Source organism: Ursus maritimus, unplaced genomic scaffold (genome assembly GCF_017311325.1).
Source record: "Ursus maritimus isolate PB19 unplaced genomic scaffold, ASM1731132v1 scaffold_5, whole genome shotgun sequence".
Taxonomy (NCBI): Eukaryota; Metazoa; Chordata; class Mammalia; order Carnivora; family Ursidae; genus Ursus; species Ursus maritimus.
Window position 1 is genome coordinate 74,733,022 of NW_024426663.1, and position 23,605 is coordinate 74,756,626.

Genomic DNA, 23,605 nt, shown 5'->3' on the forward strand with positions numbered 1-23,605 from the left:
ATGACCCTCCCCTTTCTGACATTTTAACACAACCTACCAAAGGTGTCCCGGCCACGTGGGTCCAAGCGCAGAGCCGCCCGCGTGCATCCCTGGAACGTATTCGTCAGATCACCTAACGTTTCAACCACATCTGCGATGCGACACTCGCGATGTTACCTCTCGGGAGTGTAACCTTTCTCGATTTTCCACGACAATGGGAGCTAGGAGTGTGACATCCCGGGTTTTGCTGTTCCTTCCAGAGTTGTGTATTAAGCATTTTGCCTGAAGGGGGGTAGAAATGTGTGCATTTGGGGCTGTTCCCCGAACTCCCTCCTTCCTCTCTCCATGCGTGTGCTCCCGGGGAGGGGGCGGGGGGTGGAAATGTCTATGGGACACTTACCCCAACGCCCTACAACTTCATTCCTGAGAGGGTAGCCCTGGACAGTCTCTCTTACTAAGGCCCCTCTGGTTCAAAGATTCGGTGACTCAGTGGCTACCATCCGTGGGGCGTGTAACACACTCAATTCTGTAAGCATGCTCTTCCCAACGGTTTGAGGGAGGACTGGGTTTCGGTCTTAGTCCTGTGGCCGGTTCAAGACCTCTGTTCTTCCAAAGGGTATTTGTTTTCCTGATCCAGACCTAGCAGGTGGATGGATACTTTCCTTCAGATTCCCTAGTTCGATAGCAGCCAGAGCTGTACTAAAAATAACAGGAGATTAAATGACCCCCTCGGCCGGCTCTGGAGCTCCCATGTGGGGAGCAGAGAGCCCCGGGACAGCTGTGAGGCCCTGCCCGCACATTCCTGCCTCTGCTGGGCACGGGTGCCTTACATAAGCCTCAGGGCTGCAGCCCGGCCCTCCCTGCTGGGATAGCTCCCAGGCCCTGGGATTAGCCGGCGGGAGCCAGGCTCTATTTCTGGAAGGCAGAAAGTTCAGCTGAAGGGTAGCCACCGGGAAGATACTCGTTTACTCCTCCGAAGGGAGCCGAGAAAGAGACGCCTAGGGAGAACGTTATTTTGGGAGACTTTTGTACAGATAGGCCAAACACATTTGGGATCAGAGCAGGGGAAGAAAGCAGAGGGAGCCCACACTTGAACAGGAATGCTTCCTCCTGTCGCCGTGCCCTCCTTTGGCCACTGCAGATTCAACCCTGGGATTGTAGCAAATATCATTTATCCGGTCAGCCCGAGGAGACAAGGCTGTGGTTTTGTCTTCGCCACCAACCCACACGCAGATCTGACTACAGATTATACATAAGTAGGTACAGTAAATCCTGGTGATTCCAGGTCCCCGGGCCAGGCTAAACATTTGTTATTATAGTCAGGTTGCTGGAAGGGGCGTTGTTATCCTGCACACGCCGGCGGTTAGTTCCTTGGGATAATTTCATGGGGCTAATTAAGGAAAAATTATCTGAACTGTTGTTTTTAGTGGTGGTGATGTGTGTGTGTGTGTGTGTGTGTGTGTGTGTGTGTGTGTGTGTGTGATGGGTGTGATGGGTATGACGGGTGTGTGGAGTTAGCCACACTGGGATCTGGGAACTGGAGGTGAAAACTGGCCCCCAAAGCCGGCTGAAAGCAGGGACATCAACGCATGAGAGCAGGGACAAATCTGGAAAGGGCTATCCTACGACAGGGAGGGGTATAGAATGGGAACCAGGGAACTCGGCTTTGACAAGACCCGGAACGTTCCTGAAACACCAAGGTTAGCAAAAGGAGCATAGGCACCAAGGCCCAGAGGGACCCTGGTCTGTGACATAGGCAGCTGACTCTGTCACGCGAATACGTTTTGGGAAGACACATTTGGAAACTGCTCCCAGAGACAAGTCTTTGAGCAACACAGGAAGAAACAAATATCCTGAGTTCTTCGTCAATGGTTTTATTATTTTACCCTTTCTAGTTAAGCAAATGTGTGGCAGGTGGAGGATGGATGGGTGCCTCGGATGCCCATTGGGAAGGCATCGCTGTGTCCAGGAGCAAATGATGGTGGCCCAGACCAGGCTGGGGTTGGCGATGCAGAAGGGGGGGGCGGATCTGAGCACTAGTTAGACCACTGGTTGCAAATCAAAACATCATGATCAATTTCTGTAAATCATAAGAAAACATGAGATGGAAATCCTCGTCACTCTGCCAGAAACCTGCAAGTGAAGAGAGACTCAAACGTCTCTATGTGTCGGACGCTGGGAACTTACTTTGAGTCTTTATTCAGGCAAACTGTGAAAAAGTTATGAGACATGGAAAGTTGAAGACTGACTTTTTGTATTAAGGAGTAGTTATCTTACATTTGATCGTGGCATTGTGGTATTTTTTTTTTAAGAGTTCTTATGTTTTTGAGATGTACACTGAGACATTTATAGATGAAATCATAGGACTGGAGCTTTCTCTAAAAAAATATGGGGGAGTGGGCAGGAGTTAGCTGAAACTGGATTGGCTCTGAGCGGCAATGTGTTAAAGCTGAATGATGGGCTCCTGGGGGCTCATTGTGTGTGGAGCCAACTTTCCTTGTGATGACAGCTGCTCGCATCGTGCCCCAGAAACTTTTGAGAGCTCCATGTCTGCTCCTCCCGTCTATGAAGGCTCCTCTCGCTCCAGGATGAAGACGTCCAAATGCTCACATTAATAGGGACATGAGATAGCCTCCAGAAGCTGGGGAATGTACAGGAGCTTGACGGCTTGTTTTAGATGTATATGCATAGCCCTTCCTGCTACAAATGGAAAAGAAGCAGCATTTTGGAATTTATCAAGATGGGTCCAGGCATCATCTCGCACTTCACAGACACTGGGTTTTTGTTTTGGTTTGTTTTTGTTTTGTTTTTTTTACAAACTGGACATTTTTGGCAACGTGCTTTTCTGACGGCATTTGCTCACTTCATGTCTTCATCTCGCATTTTGGTAATTCGCAATATTTCAAACTTCTTCGTGGTTGTTACCTTTGTTACAGGGATCAGTAATTACAACTCGCTGAGAACTCAGAGGATAACATTTTTGGCAAGAACGTACTTTTAATCAAGGTAAGTATGTTGCTTTTTTTAGACATAATGCTATGACGCAGCTAATAGACTACAGTATGCTACAAACATGACTTTTATGTGCACAGGGAAACCAAAAAAGTCATTTGACTTGCTTTATTGTGATACTCACGGTATCGTGGTGGTCTGGAATTGAACCCGTAATATCTTTGAGGTCCGCCTGTAATGATGTGTGGGAGAGGCCAGCTGTCCCCCTTCTCTTTTCCCTCTTAGAAGCTGAACCCTAATTGTTTGGCAGGCTTCACTGCGGGCCAGACACTTCCCAGCCTCCTTATCACAAGGTGCAGCCGTGTGATTTGGTTCTGGCCAATGAGATGAGGCAGAAATGTTATGTGGAACTTTCTGGAAGGCTCCTTCAGGGGAACCGACTCCTCTAGGAGGTGTGTCCCTCTTCTGTCCCCCCCTCCCCCAATCTGTTTCCTGCTGCCTGGTATGTGGGTGTGGAGTGCAGAGCCCCAGGACCCATGCTGGCCAGTGAGGGGTCTGAGGATAGAAGCCACACACCTTACATGACAGAATAAAGGAGGAACCTAGGTGGCTGATGAGTCTCTGAACTGGTTGAAGGAAGTGAGAGTGAACTCTCACATGGTTAAGCCAAAATTGCTTTAGGCTTATTTATTTATTTATTTATTTATTTATTTGACAGAAAGAGAGCACAAGCAGGGGGAGCGCCAGGCAGAGGGAGAGGGAGGAAACAGACTCCCCGCTGAGGAGGGAGCTGGATGCGGGACTTGATCCCAGGACCCTGGGATCATGACCTGAGTCAAAGGCAGATGCTTAACTGACTGAGCCACCCAGGCACCCCCAGGTTTTTAATTATATGTAGAATCTTACTGCTGATTGATACAGGTGACTGTGTGTTAATAAAGCCCTATTTGCCATCATCTATCAAAAAGCAAAGTGCGTAGAGTCATTGGCTCAGCAGTTTTAATCGGGACTTCACACTGTAGAGACGCATCAAGAAATAGTGTTTGCAAGAGCAAACGCTGTTAAAAATAAAAAACAACAAACCGTCAGCATCCACGCATGGGGACTGGTTACAGAAAGGAGCCTTCAGTGGGAAATCAGGCGGCCGCTAGAGAGTGAGACAGGCCTGTTTGTGTTTCTATAAAAAAGCCTCGGGTCTTATTAGCAATTGAAAACAAGGAAGTTATTTCAAAAAGCGTGGGTAGTTTGATCTCTTTTGTGGAATAAATATAAAAATATGTGCATATATTTCCTAGAAGGAAAGACAAACCAACTGAAGGAAGAGAGGGCGGCCAGGGCGGGGGGCGGGGGGGGTCCGCGAGGAGAGAGGCTTTTACTTTGTCGCTGAATAGACTTTTGTACAGATTGAATCTTCAATCTTTCTCTATACTAACAAAAAAAGTTACTTCTGGTAGCACACATTTGCTCAGAGCCTAATTTCCGAAATTAATAGCACGAATAGTTTCTCGTCCTTGCATTTTCTTCGCCGTCACTATCTTCATATCTAAGGTACAGTCTGATTTCCCGCCTGAACTAATTGAAATGGTCACAGCAAAGCTATTTTCGTCGCCCTCCCATCTCCCTGTCCTTCTCTCCCTCCCATTCCTCCTCTCCCCTTTCCATAAATGTCTGGTGTTACAGACTCTCCGAAGACCTCGTCTTCCCGGGGCCCATGCAGGGGAGCCCAGGAAAGCAGAGCCCAGGAAAGCAGCTGGCAGGAATGCTGGGCTAGCTGGGGGTTCTGTCCGTCCGCCCTGGGGGCAGACGGTCACCCTGTGCCTGAGCGCAGAGTCTGGTAACACTCAGCGGCCTCCAAGTAGTTTTTACCAGCGGTTCTGGTTGTTTCTTGCCGATGAATGAGGACACACGCGCTCTGGCAGGAGTTGGCGTTTGTCCTGGAGCTTATTGACCCAGGCTTCAAATGAAGGCCGGGTGTATGTGACTCTTCCGTAGAGCAGGAGAGCTCTGCTTAGGAGAACAGGATGGGAACACAGCGGGAACACAGTGGGAAGACAGCCACGCGCCACGAGGCAGATGGCAGGAGAGGTGACATTTGTTTCCCAAGGCTCTCGAGGCCCTGGGGAGCTCACAAGAGCAGCTCAACTTGCACTTTCTAGGGGACTGATACTTTAACGAGAAGATCGGAACCCTGGCAGCTCCAGGAAGGACTACATAGAATGATCCAGAACACTCATGTCTAAGGAGTGGCGAATGCCAGGGCTGCTCAGGGATGGATTGTCACACAGAGTAACGTGAGTTGACAAAGTCTGAGCGACGAAGGGGGAGGAGTATGTGGGAAGTATAGGATCTAGGAATTTGTCGCTTGGCCTGGTGTCTTGGTCCCAAGCGCTCCGGTTGTGAAACACATGCCTGGCTTGACCTGGCTTAAAGGAATCGGGATTTATTGACCCACGTAACTGGAAAGTTCGGTAGGCGATTTCAAGCCTCTTTGGATCCGAGGCTTTAAACAGGCGTGAAGGACACTGTCCCTGCCTCCCTCCTTCTACCTTGCTTTCCGCTGGGTGAGTTTCCTTACAAGGCTGGCATTCCCTACGAGGGGCTCCATCGACCAGTTTAGCAGTCCCAGCGTCAGACACTTCTTGCTCTGTAGTTCCAACAATGTCAGGGCTGACTCTCACGCCTCGTTTGGGACCCATGCCCATCTCTGAATCCCCCACGGCCCCTGCAGACCCGGTGCCCAAGCCTGGAGCCAGAGTCACAGCAGGTGTTAGAGGGGCCACGGCTGGGGGTGCAAGTTCAAAGAAAAATCAGTATGTTGTTATCAGGGGCGGGAGGAGAAGTCGACACACAATTAAATGTCCGCTACACCAGGGGCGCCTGGGTGCCTCTGTTGCTTAAGCGACTGCCTTCGGCTCAGTTCATGATCCCAGGTTGCTGGGATCAAGCCTCATGTGTGGGCTCCCTGCTCAGCAGGGAGTCTGCTTCTCCCTCTCCCTCTGCTCCTCCCCCTGCTCTCTCTCTCTGTCTCTCAAATAAATAAATAAATAAATAATCATTAAAATAAATAAATAAATGTCCACTACACCAGTATACACTTCTGAGCTTCAAGTTTCTTTCCAGTATTAAATGAAAGGCAGAAAGGGGACTCCCCAAACACCCCCCGGGATATAATCCCTCTTTGAAATGTTGGAGATTAGAGGCTCCCAGACCACAACCAAGACTTTTGGGCTTGCTCTAGAGTCTTTTGGGTTTTTTTGGTGTGTGTGTGTGTGTGTGTGTGTGTGTGTGTGGTTATCCTGAGTTTGGGGTTGAAAATAAGTTGGGACTGGAAAACATATACATCCTCTCAGGAGTATTCTCCAAGCGTGGGTGAATTCCTGGTCTAGGATTCCCCTCAGAAAGGTAAAATAATTCCGAAGTTTTTCCTAGGGGCTTCCTGGGGTTTTTCTGCCCCAAACCGAAAGGAGCCAGCCTAACTTACTTTTTGTTCCATTTTTGCCTCTGTTTTTTATAGACTTTTACTTACGGTGAGTTGGACCCACACTCAGGCGGGCTGGCCCCAAATCAGGCAGGCTCTCCTATGCTCTGCCGTGGGTGGGTGGCAAGAGCAGCAAGGGACATTGGTGCCGCCTTCCAGAAATGGGATGTTTGAAAAGAAATCTTTGTAAAGCCTGAGCAGCATTGTCTCTCAGAATGCACAGACAGAGCGGAGTCTGCAGAGACTTGGAAAAGCCTGGACCCGAATTCAAACTATGTGATGGGACTAAGCAAGCAGAGAGAAATGCAGGACCACCAGCCCTCTGGACCATTTCTGAAAAGGAGTAGTGTGTGAAGACAAGCAGCTCACCTCAGAACCTGATGAGCGTCACTTCTTTTCCTTACTGGTGAGAGAATATTCTGGAACTCTTCCTGCAGGAGTGGCTATCAGGCATCGACCTATCACCAAGCAAGAGTTCAGTAAAGGAAGAGGAGTATCATTTGTAAATGCGAAGAAATCAAAGAGTCCATCTTAACCACACAAGAAGCTTGGGTGATGGCCCATATTCATCTCTGCTCTGAAACCCTGACTGAGAAGCGACCCGTGGAGAAGACACCACCACAGTGCCTGTCAGACATTGGATGCCATTCCCCCACCCCCAACGAAGCATGCTGGGAAATTTTCCCAGGGCATCTAATCACTGTTGCCTCCTTTTACTTATAGGAAGGATTAGGAAGTTCAGGGAAGGCAGGTCTTCTGCTCCCTTCTCAGTTCAAGAATGTGATCCAAAGAGGAGCCCAAATCTGGAAGTGTCAACAGCGGTCAACTACAACTTCTAGAAAGGGCCATCCGACCCACCATGGGATTGGACCAGCGATGGCCACTAAGCAAGCCGGAAGCCGTTGAAATTACTCTCTAGGAATTCTGAACCCAGAGACATAGATAGAATTTGCCAATACAGTTGAGGAACAGAAGGAACTAGATACGTGGACCATAAGCTGAGGCACTGGGGCACCAGTGGCTGGAAGCCAGCCGCCCACGGGACGTAGTTAAAACACAACATGTTTTGTTTGGCCCGCAGGGTTTGAAATTCGAAGTGATTGCCAACACTTAGAAACTCGAAGCTTTCACATTTTACAATGGGTGGGCTTCCAGAGCAAACGGCAGGCAAGTTGTGACTTTCTAAGCATAGCCACTTGAGGTGCACTTGGGACTCTGAAGACTGGGGGACCTTCATTCAAACGTCACACCTGTTCCCACGAGGGTCCCTCCAGGAGCACCACTGGCCAGGCTCCAGAGACTGGAGCTGTCCATGGGGCTCTACTTAGAATAATGGAGTTTTCAGCAAACTTAACAGGGGACAGGACGAGAATGAAGGATTTTATGTAAGTGGCCCAGAGTCCCCACCACTCCCTTCGTTCCCCAGACGCGGAGCCTGAGTGACTCAAGCGATTTTTCTGTTTTAGACCCACTGTTGCATGTGTGAACACCCACAAGAGGGGAGCCAGTGAGCTTGCCCTAAGCAAAAGAATCTGGTTCTGGCTGTGGAGGCTTCTGAGGAGCCCCGCTTCCTGCCCCTACAGAGGTCTGGTTCATTAGCAATTCCTGAATCCCGATGAGTTCCCTACAGAGAGTGAGCTTTCTCCCTTCTCCCTGCTACCCCCACACAACACACAATTTATTTGAGCAAATTTGAGTGGGTTTCAGACCTTGCTGCCAAAAGAGCTCTCAGCTAAGACGACTTCTGAGGATTAACCTAGCAAGGGAAAGATGCCTCGGGCAAGCGCCCTTGACCGTGGGGCACTTCATTTCCATGGTGTCACCTGAAGCCATTGGCCCCTGCAATAAGGTTCTCCATGCACCTTCTTGGTGGCCTCAAGACCCTGTTGATATGGACCCTTTTAGGCTTCTTCCCACCCGCAGCATCTGGGCATAGCTAACTATATCATAGAAGACATCAAGCTAGAAATGACTTGACTTTTTTTCTTTTCTTTTTTTTTTTTTGGCCCCCACATTTTTGCTCAAGTACTCAACTTGTACGTTTGGGAGATAACTTTGAAATGTTTTTTTGTCTCTTGCTGAGTTTTGATGACCTCGCTCATTGGATCTGTCGGTAAATGCCAGAAGGGGAAAGGGTCTCCGACAGGGACACTCAGATACCTGAGTTCTTTTGGACTCTCGCCCAAGGGCGTGGGTGCGTGGCATGTTTTAAAGCCATCAGGCAGTTCTTTGCTCTTTCGTGTGAGTCAGAGTCATGTGCTGTCTAAAATAGGTGGAGCGTGTGGGCAGGGCAGTCCAAACACCATAGCAAGTCAGGGAGTTGATTCCTAGGCAGAGCTGGCCCCTCACCCAGAGCCTCAGGGAGGTTACATGTGACTCGTGTAACGCACGGATAGAGCACGCAAACCCCTCCGTTGACTGGTCCGCTCTGCCCTGGGGAGCCGCCCATACACCTTCCTGCTGTGTCTTTAGGGAGGTGGGAGCAAGTGGACTTTACCAGATGTGTGAACACTAAGCAGGTACATACTTGGGGCGGGGCTTCCCTAATAAACTGTACAGAGCGTGGGGTTAGCGAGGAAGGCACACGCTCATTCATGCAGCTCAAGACTGAGGCATGTTTGGGCTGTTGACACGTTTACATGTAAGTTTGGAAATAAGGTACCCTCCCCCTGCTCCCCGACACACACACACTCATGTGAACATGTTCTCAAGACATTCCCGAGAACGTTTACCCGATAGCTCATGCTGATCGTGGCACCGAGAGCTAAGTTCTAAAGCCCCCTGTGGCTTGTGATGCTTGGCCGGGGGGTTCCGCTGTGGCTCATGGAAAGAGTCATCACGTGACTACCTGCAGATGCGCTTGCGACGTCACGGAGGCGGTGATGAGCTGACAGCCCGCCATCCCCGGCTGTAATGCATCAGAGCGCGGAAATGGACTTTCTTTCCTGGAAAAAAAGCGCGAGGAGGAAGGAAGTCGTTGCTTAGAAGAATTGCAAAACACCGGCGCAACAAAAGCTTCGTCATTGCTAAGGATTACGTGTGGCAAGTACCTGTTGTGTTGGAGAAAACTTTTCGAGATCGCTCTCTAGGGGGTGAGGAGGAAGGTTTTACTGAATCAGCGGAGAAATCTGATCACCCCCCAGCCTTGCCCTAGGCAGAAGGTTATCCATCAGCCTCCCTCTCTGGAACGTTTTCTTGACCTCCCTCCTGGCTTTCCCACCTCCCACCTCACCGCCGTCCATGCCAGAGACAACCATTACGCCCTCTGCCCTCTTAATTTCTCCATTTTTATCTTATGACAAGTGTCAGTCACCGTGTTAAGGTCATCTGAGATGACCCTAAGCCTTATTGTTAACTGTGACTAGAAGAATGTGTCCCCTTTGGCGACTATTCTCAGATAAGGAAGGGCCTGTGGGCAATAGGGGGGCTTTTAAAAAATTTGTTTATTTTATTTATTTATTTATTTATTTATTTATTTAAAAGATTTTATTTATTTATTCGACAGAGATAGAGACAGCCAGCGAGAGAGGGAACACAGGCAGGGGAAGTGGGAGAGGAAGAAGCGGGCTTATAGGGGAGGAGCCTGATGTGGGGCTCAATCCCGTAAAGCCGGGATCACGCCCTGAGCCGAAGGCAGATGCTTAACCGCTGTGCCACCCAGGCGCCCCTAAAAAATTTATTTGTTTAAATTCAGTTAGCCAACATACAGTACATACTTATTTCAGATGTAGTGTTTGGTAATTTAACAGTTGCGTGTAACACCCAGTGCTCATCACATCACCTGCCCTCCTTTATGCCCATCACCCAATTATCCCCTCCCCCACCCCCCTCCCCTCCAGAAAACCTCCATTTTTCTCCTATGGTTAAGAGTCTCTCATGGTTTTTCTCCCTCTCTGATGGTTTCCCTTTCAGTTTTCCCTCCCTTCTCCTATGATCCTCTGTACTGTTTCTTATATTCCATATATAAGTGAAATCATATGATAATTGTCTTTCTCTGATTGCCATATTTCACTTAGCATAATACCCTCCAGTTCCATCCACGTTGATGTAAATCGTATGTATTCATCCTTTCTGATGGCTGAGTAATATTCCATTGTATATATGGACCACATCTTCTTAATCTAGTCATTTGTTGAAGGGCATCTCAGCTCCTTCCAGAATTTAGCTATTGTGGACAATGCTGCTATGAACATTGGGGTGCAGGTGCCCCTTCAGATCACTACATCTGTATCTTTGGGGTAAATACCTGGTAGTGCAATTGCTGGATTGTAGGGCAGCTCTATTTTTAACTTCTTCAGGAAACTCCATACCATTTTCCAGAGTGATTGAACCAGCTTGCATTCCCGCCAACAGTGTAAGAGGGTTCCCCTTTCTCCGCATCCTGTCCAACATCTGTTGTTTCCCATCTTGTTAATTTTAGCCATTCTGACTGTGTAAGGTGGTATCTCATTGTGGCTTTGATTTGTATTTTCTTGATGCTAAGGGCTATGGAGCATTTTTTCACGTGTCTGTTGCCCATTTTTATGTCTTCTTTGAAGAAATGTGTCTGTTCACGTCTTCTGCCCATTTTTTGACTGGATTATTTGTTTTTTGGGCGTGGAGTTTGGTAAGTTCTTTATAGATCTTGGATATCAGCCCTTTATCTGATAGGTCATTTGCAAATATCTTCTCCCATTCTGGAGATTGCCTTTTAGTTTCGTTGACTGTTTCCTTTATTGTGCAAAAGCTTTTTATCTTGACGAAGTCCCAGTAGTTCATTTTTGCTTTTGTTTCCCTTGCCTTTGGAGATGTGTCTAGCAAGAAGTTGCTGTGGCCAATGTTGAAGAGATTGCTGCCTGTGTTCTAATAAGAGGCTTTTTTTACTTCCCTGAACCTGCAACTCGTGGTTTAAGGCAAAGAAAATAGCAAACAGCATATCCAACGGGGACCAGGAGCTTAAAGCCATCCACATAGAAGGACAGTGTCCCCGAAAGGGACTTGTATTGTTCTTACATGTTTCTGCTTTTCTTGTTGTTAGAGTTGTTTTAGTTTAAGTTTCATTTTGTCGTGTTTTAGAGAACTTGACATTTCCCTTCCCCTGGGGCCTCAAATGCAGAAGCAGCACTGACCAGAGCTTGACATCTCTCTGAGGCCCAGCAGTCCCTACAGCTTCCTGGTAGATGTCATCTCCTGACAGTTCCTGGCTACTGCATTTCGCAAGGGCATTTTAAGTGACAAGAGAGCTAACAAACTCCTTTACTGCTTACATTTGTTGACTTTTGAGAGCACTCTTCTGGAGACTAAGGAAAGGAAGGTTTTGGAATTGTTAAACTTGCTAAAGATTTTCACGGGATCCCCAGGGATTTCTGAAATGATCACCATTGAAGACATATTGTGTGCTATGTTCCCACATTTGAGGGCCCCATGAAATGGCCATTCCAAATGGTAATGACTCCAGGAAGCAAGTCCCATTCTTGCTAGATGGAAACCCCAGTAAGACTTCATTTGCTTCAAAGTAATGTACGAGGACCTCTCTTCACTTACCCAAGTTAATGGTTCTTATCAATGTTCCAGTGCTCAAGGGATACAGTAAGAGTGATTTTTCATAAGAAGAAATAAAAACATTGAGAAAGCAGAACAAGAACTCATGACCACTAAGCATGGGTCTCTTGCTTTACTCCTATCACAATTCCATCCATTCTCTTGTCAATCTCTTCTCATTTCTTTCTTAGTTCTAGAGATTTCCTTCGAATCTATCACACCCTCAAATCCCATGTCCTACCAAATAAGCAACTGCCCGTTCTCTTCTGAGTCTTCCAGTCAACATCTAACCTTAACTTCCTCCTTGTTTCTCCCACTCGGTGGCTTCTGCCCTTATCCATGGAATCGTGCCTGGGTGGGTGTTTGATCAATTCTCAAAGGCTTCCACTTTGACAATAGCCACATTTGGTATCCATGTGGCCGGACGTCCGTCACTTAATTAAACACACATTCTGATTACCTACAGAAAATCCCAGCCTCTTGAGAGTACCCCACTACCACCACCAATTTTGAATATGTTTTCCAGTCTCTCGATATTATGCAGATTTTGTCAGCTTGCTGAAGGGAGGGTGGTGCCACTGTGTCCTATTCAAAGCCCTCTTCCATGTGTCCTCAGTGTACCTTCCTTCTTCCTCATACCTACTCCCCAGCCGCACTCTGTTCAAACTCGGTGTGTAGTCTGGATACCCGGAGTTTCCCTTCCCCTTGCTGGAGAAGGCACTACTGTAAGCTTGTCTAGCTGGTCAACCACCAAAAGTGTCCAAGGACCTCACAAGACTGGAGGCCTCGACCTTGATCGTGGGCCAAACTGGAGAATAAGGGCACCCCACTATTGCCTATAAACGTGTGCCCATTTCAGTTGCTCTAACTGTATGTCAGTTACTAATACAAAATGCAGCTGTTTTCAGAGAAACGAATTGTGTTTTGGGGCTACTTCGTCTTCAGAGTCTACTTAATTGGCTTTGTGTAAAGTCAGGTTTTTAGTAGGAACTGAACCAAAGCCGTTCTGAAGGTTAGACAACATCAAACCCATCTATCCTGATTTCACTGCAAGTTGGCTTCCCAACCCGCGCACTGGAAAATGAGTATCGTTAGCTGAGTTGCAATGCTGGGAGGCACCAGAGAGCTTGGCCAACTAGCCACACAGGAAAAGGTGTTTATTCAAGCGAGCCAGGAAACCCAGTTAACTCGGGTGACATTTGCTCAGCAACACAGATAAAGTGAAAAATGAAAAAGTGTTAGCCATGGTGATGACTCATGATAGAATAATGATAAATGATCCATTGCTTAAATATCCGTGTGGGGGGGAGAAAAGGGACAAGGGGGACGGAGCCTTCCGTGATGTAAGTTCCAGCTGGTGAGAGGACCAGGGGGTTCTGAGTCTCTGCTGAACACTGATTTGTAGGCTGGTGCTCAGTTAATCAACTCGGCACTTTAGGACAGTGACTTGTAGAAGCTAGGGAGCTCTTAAAACACAGCAAACATAGCAATGACCATGATTCTGCTCCCCAACCCCTGACTACACCTGATAATTCAGTCCCAATGTCGGGGGTATCAGTGTTCTCTTAAAGCTCCCCCAGATGATTCTAACATGCAGCCAGAGTTAAAGGCTGCAGCTCTAGGTTTGGTGATGTATAGATTTTGAGGCTGGACAAGGAAATCTGGTTCCATTGCAGGATGGCGGACTAAGGAGCCTACTGAGTCCTATAGATTCTTCTCTGCCATAGCACTTCACTTTCAGTGAACCAGAAACCAGGACTGATCCTGAAGTGTGGCACGTAGAGTTGCTTGATGCAACGACAGAAAACCCAATCCAAAATGCACATGGAAGACTATCGTTGGAAAGGTGCAGGGAGCACCAAGCCTGCTCCATCCCCAAAGATGGCGGATACCAGAAGCAAAGGGTATCAAGGCCAATCAACATGTAGGTCCTTGGGCCATTGCTGCAGGAGGGGCCAACGATTCATTCTCCACTGATGCTCTTCTGTCTGCTCTTGACCTGAATAGCAGTGACAATATGTCAGCCTTCAGGTAGGAGTGATGGCCAGGGAGCCCAAATTAGGTGGGCATGGCCATGTGTCTTGAGGCTGTCCATTGCCAGGGGAATGGCATAGACCTAGAGACCCCAGAGCGTTCTCACTCAGTGGCTTATCCTTCTTTGCTGTCCCCAAGAGTAGCCTCAGTTCAGACCAGCAATCTCCCCAAGCGGATGACACCCACTGTCAGGGAATACCGACTGATGGAGAATCTCAAGCATATAGAAAATCACAGAGTCAGGCTCACCACACATTGGAGGAAGACCCAACACTACAGAAGACAACAAACTGAACAAAATAGGCAAATTAACACCCAAGCAAGATAAAGAATAGAGCAAGCAGAAGAGGAATTAAGAATAAGCCAGACAAAGACATATCCCTTACGATTTCACATAGATGGATACCATATGACTTCGCTTACATGTGGAATCTAAAAAACAGAACAAATGAACAAAAACAGAAACAGACTCATGTATACAGGGAATGAACTGGTGATTGCCAGAAGAGAGGGGAGGGGAGGGGATGGGCAAAATGGGGAAAGGGGATGAAGAGGCACAGACTTCCAGTTATAAAATAAGTATGTCACAGAAATGAAAAGTACAGCATAGTGAATATAGTCAATAAGACTATAATAACGTAGTGACTTAACACTCATTGCGGGGAGCACTGTATAATGTATAGAATTGTTAGATCACTGTGTTGTAGACCTGAAACTATTCTAGGTCAACTAGGCTTCACTTAGAAGAATAAGCATAAGTAAATGTCTTTGCTGTGTGAGGATAAAGCAGTCACAAACAAATCAACTGGAGGTCATGGAGATTAAAATTTGATCCTTAAAATAACCCGATAAGCAGATGAAGCTATTTTTTCCTGAAGTGTAATTTTATTGTAACAAAGACTAATGTGTATCTTATAACCTAGTGACTCGTGACAGCTCATAAGTCGGGTAGTTCACTTTTCTAGAAAGCACATAATGTCCAAGTAGGTCGTTATAGAAAGTATTTTGAAGGATGAAATGTTTTCTGTAACCCTTTTTAAAAGACTTGGTCCATTTTGAGAAATTGACAACGAATGAAAAATACAATCCAAAGAAAGAAAAGTAAGTTTTTCTCCCAAATATATGAGATACCAGCTGTTATTTGTATTTTAAGTGCCCAGAGTGAAATGGGCCACATTTTCAAAGGCAGTTAATAACAGCACAAGAACTTGTTTCTTTTGATATAGCACCAACTGAAATAAGAGTAGAAATGTCATTGAAGATACACTGTTTCTCCTCCACCTCTCTCCCCAACTCCTACCAGGCTACGGTACATAAGCATGTGTCCTCCCAACCCCACGAAGGAATCTAAAATAAGGATTTAAAAATGGCTGATCAGATTACACACACTGGCAGGACTTTCTCCCCTTAAGAGAGGGTGTCAGTGAACGCTCCCGGGTATCAACGTCTTCCATCAGGAATAAAGCACTCCGCCTTCAGCAAACTCACTTTCCTGGTCCTTTTGACCTCTCATAGAAAGCTTTTTTATTGCTACACCTGTTTATTAATTATGACTGCTGTATTTGTCAAGGAAATTTCCCACCAGGTCTGGCAGATCCATTTCTATCTCCTAATGACAGAGTATGTGTGTTTCATGTAGTGTTACCAGTTTTTCTTCTTTGTTTTTTAAGAAAAAGACTTTGTTACTCTTCAAAGCATAATGATCAAAAAGAACTGGCAAGTAGATCCTAAAGCACACATTTCTTAACCCCTGTAACCTCTGAAAATGTTAAGATGTCAATTACATTTTCCATCAAAGAACATCCACTCAACTTTGGTGCTTATCCAAGAGCTTGTGTCATAATGTCAGTTTCTAACATCAGTTATATCCCTCAGCGCTCATGCATTTTCAGAAGAAAACAACTCACATCAAAGTAATATTTGCCTAAATATTATTTGATACATTTTTATAGCAACTTGAAAATTCCAAGTAAACTGAAAGTATGTTTAGCAACAAAATATATGTAGCTTAGCCAGCCACCTTATAGGTTTCTTGATTTAAAGGCAGCAGTAAATTTGCAAGCTGCACCGAAATCCAGTTATTTTTATCTGGAATTTTATGGATACAGCCTCTCACAAAACCATGCCCCATGTGCTAGAAATGTCTTTTTTGGCATCTGGCTACACAAAAGCCTCTGATGAGATATTGTCTCCAAATGAGTATAATGTAATTTTTTTTTTACTTTTCCAGAAAAATATGATGTCAATCTCTTTTCCCTCCTGAGCACAAGTCAGATTACTACCCACTGCTCTTTCAACTTTGCTCTAAAACAATTTTTTTTTTTAAGCTTGGACATCTCTGATGTTTTTGAGTCGTAAACCCGTAGCTGGATAAAACACACGAGGCCATTTCCAAAGACAAATTGCAGCCTGAGACTCATTATCCTTAGTATGCAAAATAAAATTTAAAGTAATGAAACTCATGTAAGTCTCAAGGAATTCATACACGGTGCAGCCTTAGAACAAGGAACTTCTGAAAGAGAGGAGGAAGAAATTCTGTTCATCTTGCTGATTCCAAGTATTTGCCCTCACGGAGTCACCGATGCTTTCTGGTCTATTTGTGGAACTTTTGTTTGCAGGAAGGCATACACACAGGGCCAGATCTTGTCGGTTTCTGTGCCGCAGAAGGTTTCCAACACCCCCTTCTCCCGGTAATATTCCAGGACGGGTTTGGTCTGGTCTTCGTAAGCCTTCAGCCTCTCGTTAAGTGTCTCCGGTCTGTCGTCCTCACGCTGAACCAGAGGCTCGCCAGTCAGATCGTCCACGCCGACCGCCTTGGGAGGGTTAAATTCGAGGTTGTAGACGCGCCCGCTGCTCGGATGGATCCAGCGAGCAGAGAGGCGTTGCCGGATGACCTCCACCGGCACGCTCAGGTTCATCACCAGGTGTATCTGATAAACCCTCTGCAGGGCCTCGGCTTGCCGCAGCGTCCTGGGGAAACCGCACAGCAGCCAGCTCTCCCGGGTGAAGTTTTTCAGTTCGTGAAGGGTCAGCCGGGTCATGATGTCGTCCGGGATGAGCTTCCCCTGGTCCATGAAAACCTTGGCCAGCACACCGAACTCTGTGTCCCGCAGCATGTTGTCTCGGAGCAGGTCCCCGCTGGAGAACTTCTGCAGCTGGAAGTGTTTGGTGATTCGCAACGCCAGGGTGCGCTTGCCCGAGCCCGGGGCGCCCATGAGCACCGCATGCAGGAGCCGCCCCGACGCCCCCATGGTTGCTGGGCCAGGCGGGGGCTGCCGACCGTTGGGCCCCCGCGCTCCGGGCTCCGGGCCCCGTGCTCCGGGCGGTGGGGGGGCAGCGGGGGTGGCGCAGCGAGGACCCAGCCCCGCCCCCACCCAGTGCGAGCCGGTGCGAGCATGTATTGGACACAACCAGAGAGCTTCGTGACTTGGAAGACAGAGCCACGATGTCCTCCCATCATGCAGTGGAAAAGATGGTAAGTAGAAAAGAAAACTGCAGACACATGAGCTGTAGAGTCAGAGTTCCACCCTTAACACGTAGAAAATGGAAAGGATGGAGAGAGATGGTCTTTAAAGAAATAATTCAAGAACATACAAGAATTTCCCGGAATTGAAGAACGATGGGAATCACAGGCATAGACAGACAATCCAGAACATCGAGAAGCAAACATTGGCACAAATGTGAGGAAGTAGGGCTCTCACACTCCATGGGTGGGGTGTCCTCACAGCTAGTGTGGCAGCTTGACAGGGGCTATTGAGGTCTTATAAAATTACTTCTCAGTGTCTTCCTTAAGACAAACTCTCGAAGTAAGACAAGGAGGCACAGATAGGGTGTTTGCTTTGGCAGTGTTTGTACCAGTGCAAAATTGATAATTCCCCAAATGCTCACTAATAAGAGAAGAGCTAAATGAACCTTAGCCGACTAGCCCTGTGTTCGTCGCAGCTACAAAGACAGATCTCTGTGTGCTAACATGAAAAGATTTCTAAGACACCGTAAATGCGAAAAGTTGCAGCACTGTGTAATTTATATTCAGTTTATGCTAAAGTATATTACAATGTATATTTCAATATACCCAAGAAGTGAACTGGGAAGCCAGGTTTCAAGCAGCAGAAAAAGATAACTTGATTTTTGTGTTTAAAAGATTGCTCCATTTGCAACAATGGAACGAAGGGGTGCTTTTATTTTTATTTTTATTTTTTTTATTTTATTTTATTTTTTAAATGATTTTTTATTGTATTATGTTAGTCACCATACGGTACATCCCCGGTTTCCGATGTAAGGCTCGATGATTCATTAGTTGTGTATAACACCCAGTGCACCATGCAATACGTGCCCTCCTTACTACCCATCACCGGTCTATCCCATTCCCCCACCCCCCTCCCCTCTGAAGTCCTCAGTTTGTTTCTCATAGTCGAAGGGGTGCTTTTAGGAGGCTAGTTTAGCAGACCAGCAATTTTCCCTTTACTTCCCTCAATAGGAGTGAGAGTGAGCACCTTTTCATTTGTCTATGGGCCATTTCTGCTTTATTTCTGTCTAGAACATTTTTTTTAAGATTAGATTTGTTTATTTGAGAGAGAGAGAGCTCGTGAGAGAGAGAGAGAGCATGAGCGGGCGGGGGGGCACAGGGAGCGGGGAGAAGCAGACTCCCCACTGAGCAGAGAGCCGATGCAGGACTCAAACCCTGGACCCTGGGATCATGACTTGAGCCCAAGACAGATGCTTAATGACTGAGCCACCCAGGGGTCCTCCGTGTAGAATTTTTTAAAAATTTTTTTAAATGTTTTTTTATTATATTATGTTAGTCACCATACAGTACATCCCTGGTTTCTGATGCAAAGTTCGATGATTCATCAGTTGCGTATAACACCCAGTGCACCATGCAATACGTGCCCTCCTTACTACCCCTCACCAGTCTATCCCATTCCTCCCCCCCTGCCCCTCTGGAGCCCTCAGTTTGTGTAGAATTTTTAAACTGAGTTATCTGCTGATCACTTGCTTGAAAAGATGCTTTTGGTTTAATTTATTACACAAGCCGTGGATCAGATGCAGCCTCAACTTAGTCGGGTGGTCCAGTTGGCTCAATACCACGTGGGACCATGGATCATATGGAACTAATGTTCATGAGGGGCTCCTGGGCCACCAACCCTCCATCCGCTTCATTTCTCAAGAAGAGCCATAGAAAGGAGGTGTTGGGTTGTTCTCACCCGATAAGCAAGAGAGCAAGCAATTTCCAGAATAAAGATTTGGGGCGTAGAAACCTAATTTCTGTATTTGTAGTTTGTGGCAGCCGATGGAACTGCTACTCTTAATTGCTCAGACTTTTTAAAAAAAATTGTTTCTGTTATTTTGGGTCTTTAAGTTAGTCATATACTCTCTCTTATTGTTGCCATATTCAAAAGAGTTACACTGAATACATAGGAAGATTCAAAAGGCGTACGGATATTTAATAGAAATTTGGCCCATATCCTCCAGCAAAGGAAGAAAGAAACGATGTTGTAATTGCTTTGCATAACAGAGCAGCATACTCTTACTGTCTTTTAATTATATACACAAAAAACGATCCCACCAAGGTCTTTCTATCCTCCTTGGTAGATTTAGACTTGTAGTATATTCAACCTTTAATTGAGACACCTAATTTGGTACCTGAATGTAATCCCAGAATATCCCAGAGAGTATCTTCGGAGAGAAGGTAGCATTTGCTCAGCTGCAGGTGCGGGTGGGCGAGGATGCGCTTCGCTCCAGCTTCGAACAGGCACGAAGGGTGCTGGGCTGCAGGTAGACATCAGAATCCTAAAGCACAGGGTCCTTTCTGGCTCCCGAGACCACCTCAGTGCCAGGCTGATGGCACTTAAGCCACTTGTGATATTGGTTATAAAACTTCACAGCGTCTGGTTAAGAGATTCTCTGGCCAAATACATAAAGGCCAGTAGCCTAGGAATACCACGGAACACATTTGGCTGCATTTAGCAGAAGTGGTCCAGTGCCCACCAAGTGTGATTGTGGGCAGTTGTTGAAACTTTCTAGATGTTTTCCATGGTAACAGACGCCCAATGGTGTGGCCGTAAATGAAAAACAGCAGGAGCTCCTCACACGAGGCTTATTTTTGCAGTGCTTATCATGTTGGGGTACAAATTTCCGAGTTAATTTCTTGCCCGCTGTCTGGGGAGAGTTAGCAGGACAGGGCATCCAAGGAGACGGAGCCGGAAGCCACAAGGAAGGTAAGAGGCTTGGTAATCATTCCCTCGTTGATTCAGCAGACGTTAATCGGGCGTTTGTCTCTGTGACTAGTTGTTCCGAGCACAGGGCTTGCAGCCCGTGTGAAAGAATGAAGCCTGAGCGTCTGTCCCCGTGACTCTGACCTTCTAGGAGCTATTATGGGCTAGCTTTTCCCACTGGGGAATGTGACGTGGTTCTAGGTCTCTGCGAAAGAACATTCCCTTCCCCATCTCTAGGTTTGATAACTGTGTTTTATTTTATTTTTTAAAACTATTTTATTATGAAAATTTCAAAGACATGAAGAATTAGAGAAGGCTACGGCCCCCGTGCACTCAGCATCTGGTTTCACAGTGATCGATGTTTTGCCAATACTGTTCTATCTTCTTTCTTTCTGGAGTATTTTCCAATCTTGTCCTATCATCTTTTTTTCTGGGATATTTTAAATAATTACATTTTTCACTGTAACGGTGGATGTGTATGTTTTAATGTGTATAAGGAAGACTATAACTAGCGCTCAGACCTAATATCTGTTAGTGTTCTTGCTTAGGGCAAAACTAAACCAGAAATTCAAGTTCTAGAACTGGTACGCATGGGTGTGCGGAGCTTGGCTGGCTCAGTCGGTAGAGCATGCGACTCTTGATCTCGGGGTTGTGAGTTCGAGCCCCACGTTGGGGGTTGAGTTTGCTTTTAAAAACAATGAAAACTGGTGCACAGATATGGTAACATCCAGCAAGGGGGCACGTAAATGATGAAAGTTTATGAGCTGTTGGCAGAGGCAACAAGAAACAAAGAGGGAGTAGCAGACTTTCCCCTTTGTCTTCCCTCCCTCAGTGAGGTTAGGATGGTCAGAGTGAGTCGTCCTTCAGTGGAAAACGCTTAGCATCACACCTGGCACTTAGTAGTGTCTCCAGAAGAGAAGCTAATATTGTTGGGGGAAGGAGTCTTTGATTCCAGAGAACTGATGCTGGCTAATATTTATTAAGCACTTACTGTGTACAGACACTGTTGTTGGGAGATTAAAATACCTCATTTCGGGGGCACCTGTGTGGCACGGTCGTTAAGCATCTGCCTTCGGCTCAGGGCGTGATCCCGGCGTTCTGGGATCGAGCCCCACATCAGGTTCCTCCGCTATGAGCCTGCTTCTTCGTCTCCCACTCCCCCTGCTTGTGTTCCCTCTCTCGCTGGCTGTCACTATCTCTGTCAAATAAATAAATAAATAAATCTTTAAAAAATATATATATATCTCATTTCGTCTTCAAAGCTCCACTGTGAGTAGATGGTAGGATTCCCCAGTTTTGGAATTAAAAAATCGTCTTGGAGAACTTAAGTAACTTAAGGTTACAGAGCTGTTCAGTGGCTGGACTAGGGCTTGAATTGAAAGCCTGTGTTCCTCCAAAGGCTGGGTTTGGTTTTCTACCTGGCTCCCAAGACGACCGGCTGGCAGCTGGGAAAAGAACTAGTTTGGAGACCTGGTGTCCGCCTGACTCTTCCATCTGCTAATGTGGTGACCTTGAACATCTCACCGTGCTTTTTCAGAGCCTCTGTTTCTCATGCATAAAATGGGGACAGTAGTGCTAATGACCCGATTTGCAAGCACGGGATGAAATAATCGGTTATGGGAATCTGACGCTGGAGGCACTAACTATATGTACTATATTCCCACATGCGATTTCGAGCTATCCCCTTCCCTCTTTGGGTCTTGGTGTCCTCAGCTGTCAAGATGATGGGGTTGACCCTTAAAGTGCAGCTAGGGAGAACATTCCAGAATTGGATTCCGATTGGGCCACAGTAAATATTCCTGACTCAGAAGTTAATGGAAAGAATGGATCAACTCCCATCCAGTGTGATTTTGTTGGTAATTATTTATAAGCATTGTCGTCTGCATTCCTTAGCTAGCAGAACCTGACAATAGCAGGTTGCTGCTGCTTTGTTAGGAGGACAGTCCCCGGGAGCAGAAGCAAGAGAACGGGAATGAGACAGAGAAGGAGGGGCATCTGAGCAGACATGGCTGGGCTGATTGCCACTAAGTACTTCCGATGGCTTTATTTTGTAGCAGCGCCTCCGAAAAGTGGCATCTCAGGGCAGTCTGGAGTAAAAAGAAAAGAGAATGAATTTTTTCCAGTCTCCATCTTCCATTGCACAATGTTTGGACCATGAGGTGTTAATTCTTCTGCAATTATAGGTTGTGCGGTTCTGGGCTCTGAAGCCAGGTCCCTTATTGTCCCACATCTTGGTGCTCCCAGGGAAGCCAAGATGGGGGATGAAAGGTGTGTGCCTGGGTGTGAGGCTGGGCTCGGGGGGGGGGGTGCACCTCGAAGACGTTACTGGAGCTGGTGGCTTTGGTGGCAGTTGAAACAGGAGACAGGTGAGGCTGAGGGTCGGAGGTGGTCTCCGTGTGGGATACACTAACTCTGCCCAGCCAGCTGCCAAACAGAATCGGAGGGGACTTACTTATCAGGACAGCGATGAAAGAGGAAATAATTCATAAAAACATCCGAAACAGGAACTCCGTTTTTTTATCCTGAAAGGGAGGATAATAATAGTACATACGCATAGGTAATTAAGAAGTTATAGGGATTCAAGGAGTTAATATTTGTAAAGCATTTCAAATATATGTGCATACAAAAGCCACAGTGTAGATGTTTGTTTAAAAAAATGAGGGGCGCCTGGGTGGCACAGCGGTTAAGCGTCTGCCTTCGGCTCAGGGCGTGATCCCGGCGTTATGGGATCGAGCCCCACGTCAGGCTCCTCCACTATGAGCCTGCTTCTTCCTCTCCCACTCCCCCTGCTTGTGTTCCCTCTCTCGCTGGCTGTCTCTCTCTCTGTCAAATAAATAAATAAATAATCTTAAAAAAAAAAAAATGAAACAGTAGCCATGTGAGCTTAGGTGATGTCTGCAACTGTGCATGAATTTTACCTCGAAGCTTTCTAGCTGTGAAGGAAAAAGGAAAATATGGCAGGCTTCATAATTCACATTGTCTGAGCGAAATGAGACTGGTAATCCTGAAAGAGAGCCAAGAATTTACGTGGCATGAAAACCTACAGGGAATCGATCCCAAAGGACATTAAGAAGCAAAATAAATAAGGAGCGCCCAGGTGGCTCAGTCCGTGGAGCACCCAACTCTTGATTTCAGCTCAGGTCATGATCTCAGGGTCATGAGATCGAGCCCCACTTTGGGCTGGGTGCAGAGTCTGCTTGTGATTCTCTCCCTCTCTCTCTCTCCCTCTCCCTCTGCCCCTCCCCCTGCCTGCACTCTAAATAAATAAGTAAATAAATAAAATGGTTTAAAAAGAAAAGCAAAATAAATAATATTTGCAAAGTGTTTAAGTAAGAGGTGCAGAAGAGTTTCTCCTGTGGCTGAATTCTTTGACTGATGCTTTACCAGATGGATTCAGATGACCTCTGAAAGCGAAGATAAAGAGATT

At 46.6% G+C, this 23,605-nt stretch overlaps 1 protein-coding gene and 2 long non-coding RNA genes across 4 annotated transcripts in view; 1 reads left to right on the forward strand and 2 right to left on the reverse strand.

The window, feature by feature from the left end:
• Nucleotides 1–23,605, forward strand: part of LOC103679956 — a 106,493-nt gene that overhangs the window by 12,005 nt on the left and 70,883 nt on the right. The window lies entirely within an intron of this gene.
• On the reverse strand, nt 1,512–10,776 carry LOC103679958. 2 transcript variants are annotated; one of them, XR_005832559.1, is made up of 4 exons: nt 10,720–10,776; nt 9,142–9,354; nt 6,779–6,867; nt 1,512–2,679 (listed from the first exon to the last, which is right to left on the reverse strand). It is a non-coding gene; the product is annotated as an uncharacterized LOC103679958 (long non-coding RNA). The 2 variants fall into 2 exon arrangements; XR_573024.2 differs by lacking the exon at nt 10,720–10,776 and adding an exon at nt 10,656–10,719.
• Nucleotides 16,531–17,214, reverse strand: LOC103679957 (GTP:AMP phosphotransferase AK3, mitochondrial-like). Its single transcript, XM_040622566.1, has one exon. The coding sequence runs from the start codon at nt 17,212–17,214 to the stop codon at nt 16,531–16,533; it is 684 nt and encodes a 227-aa protein (XP_040478500.1).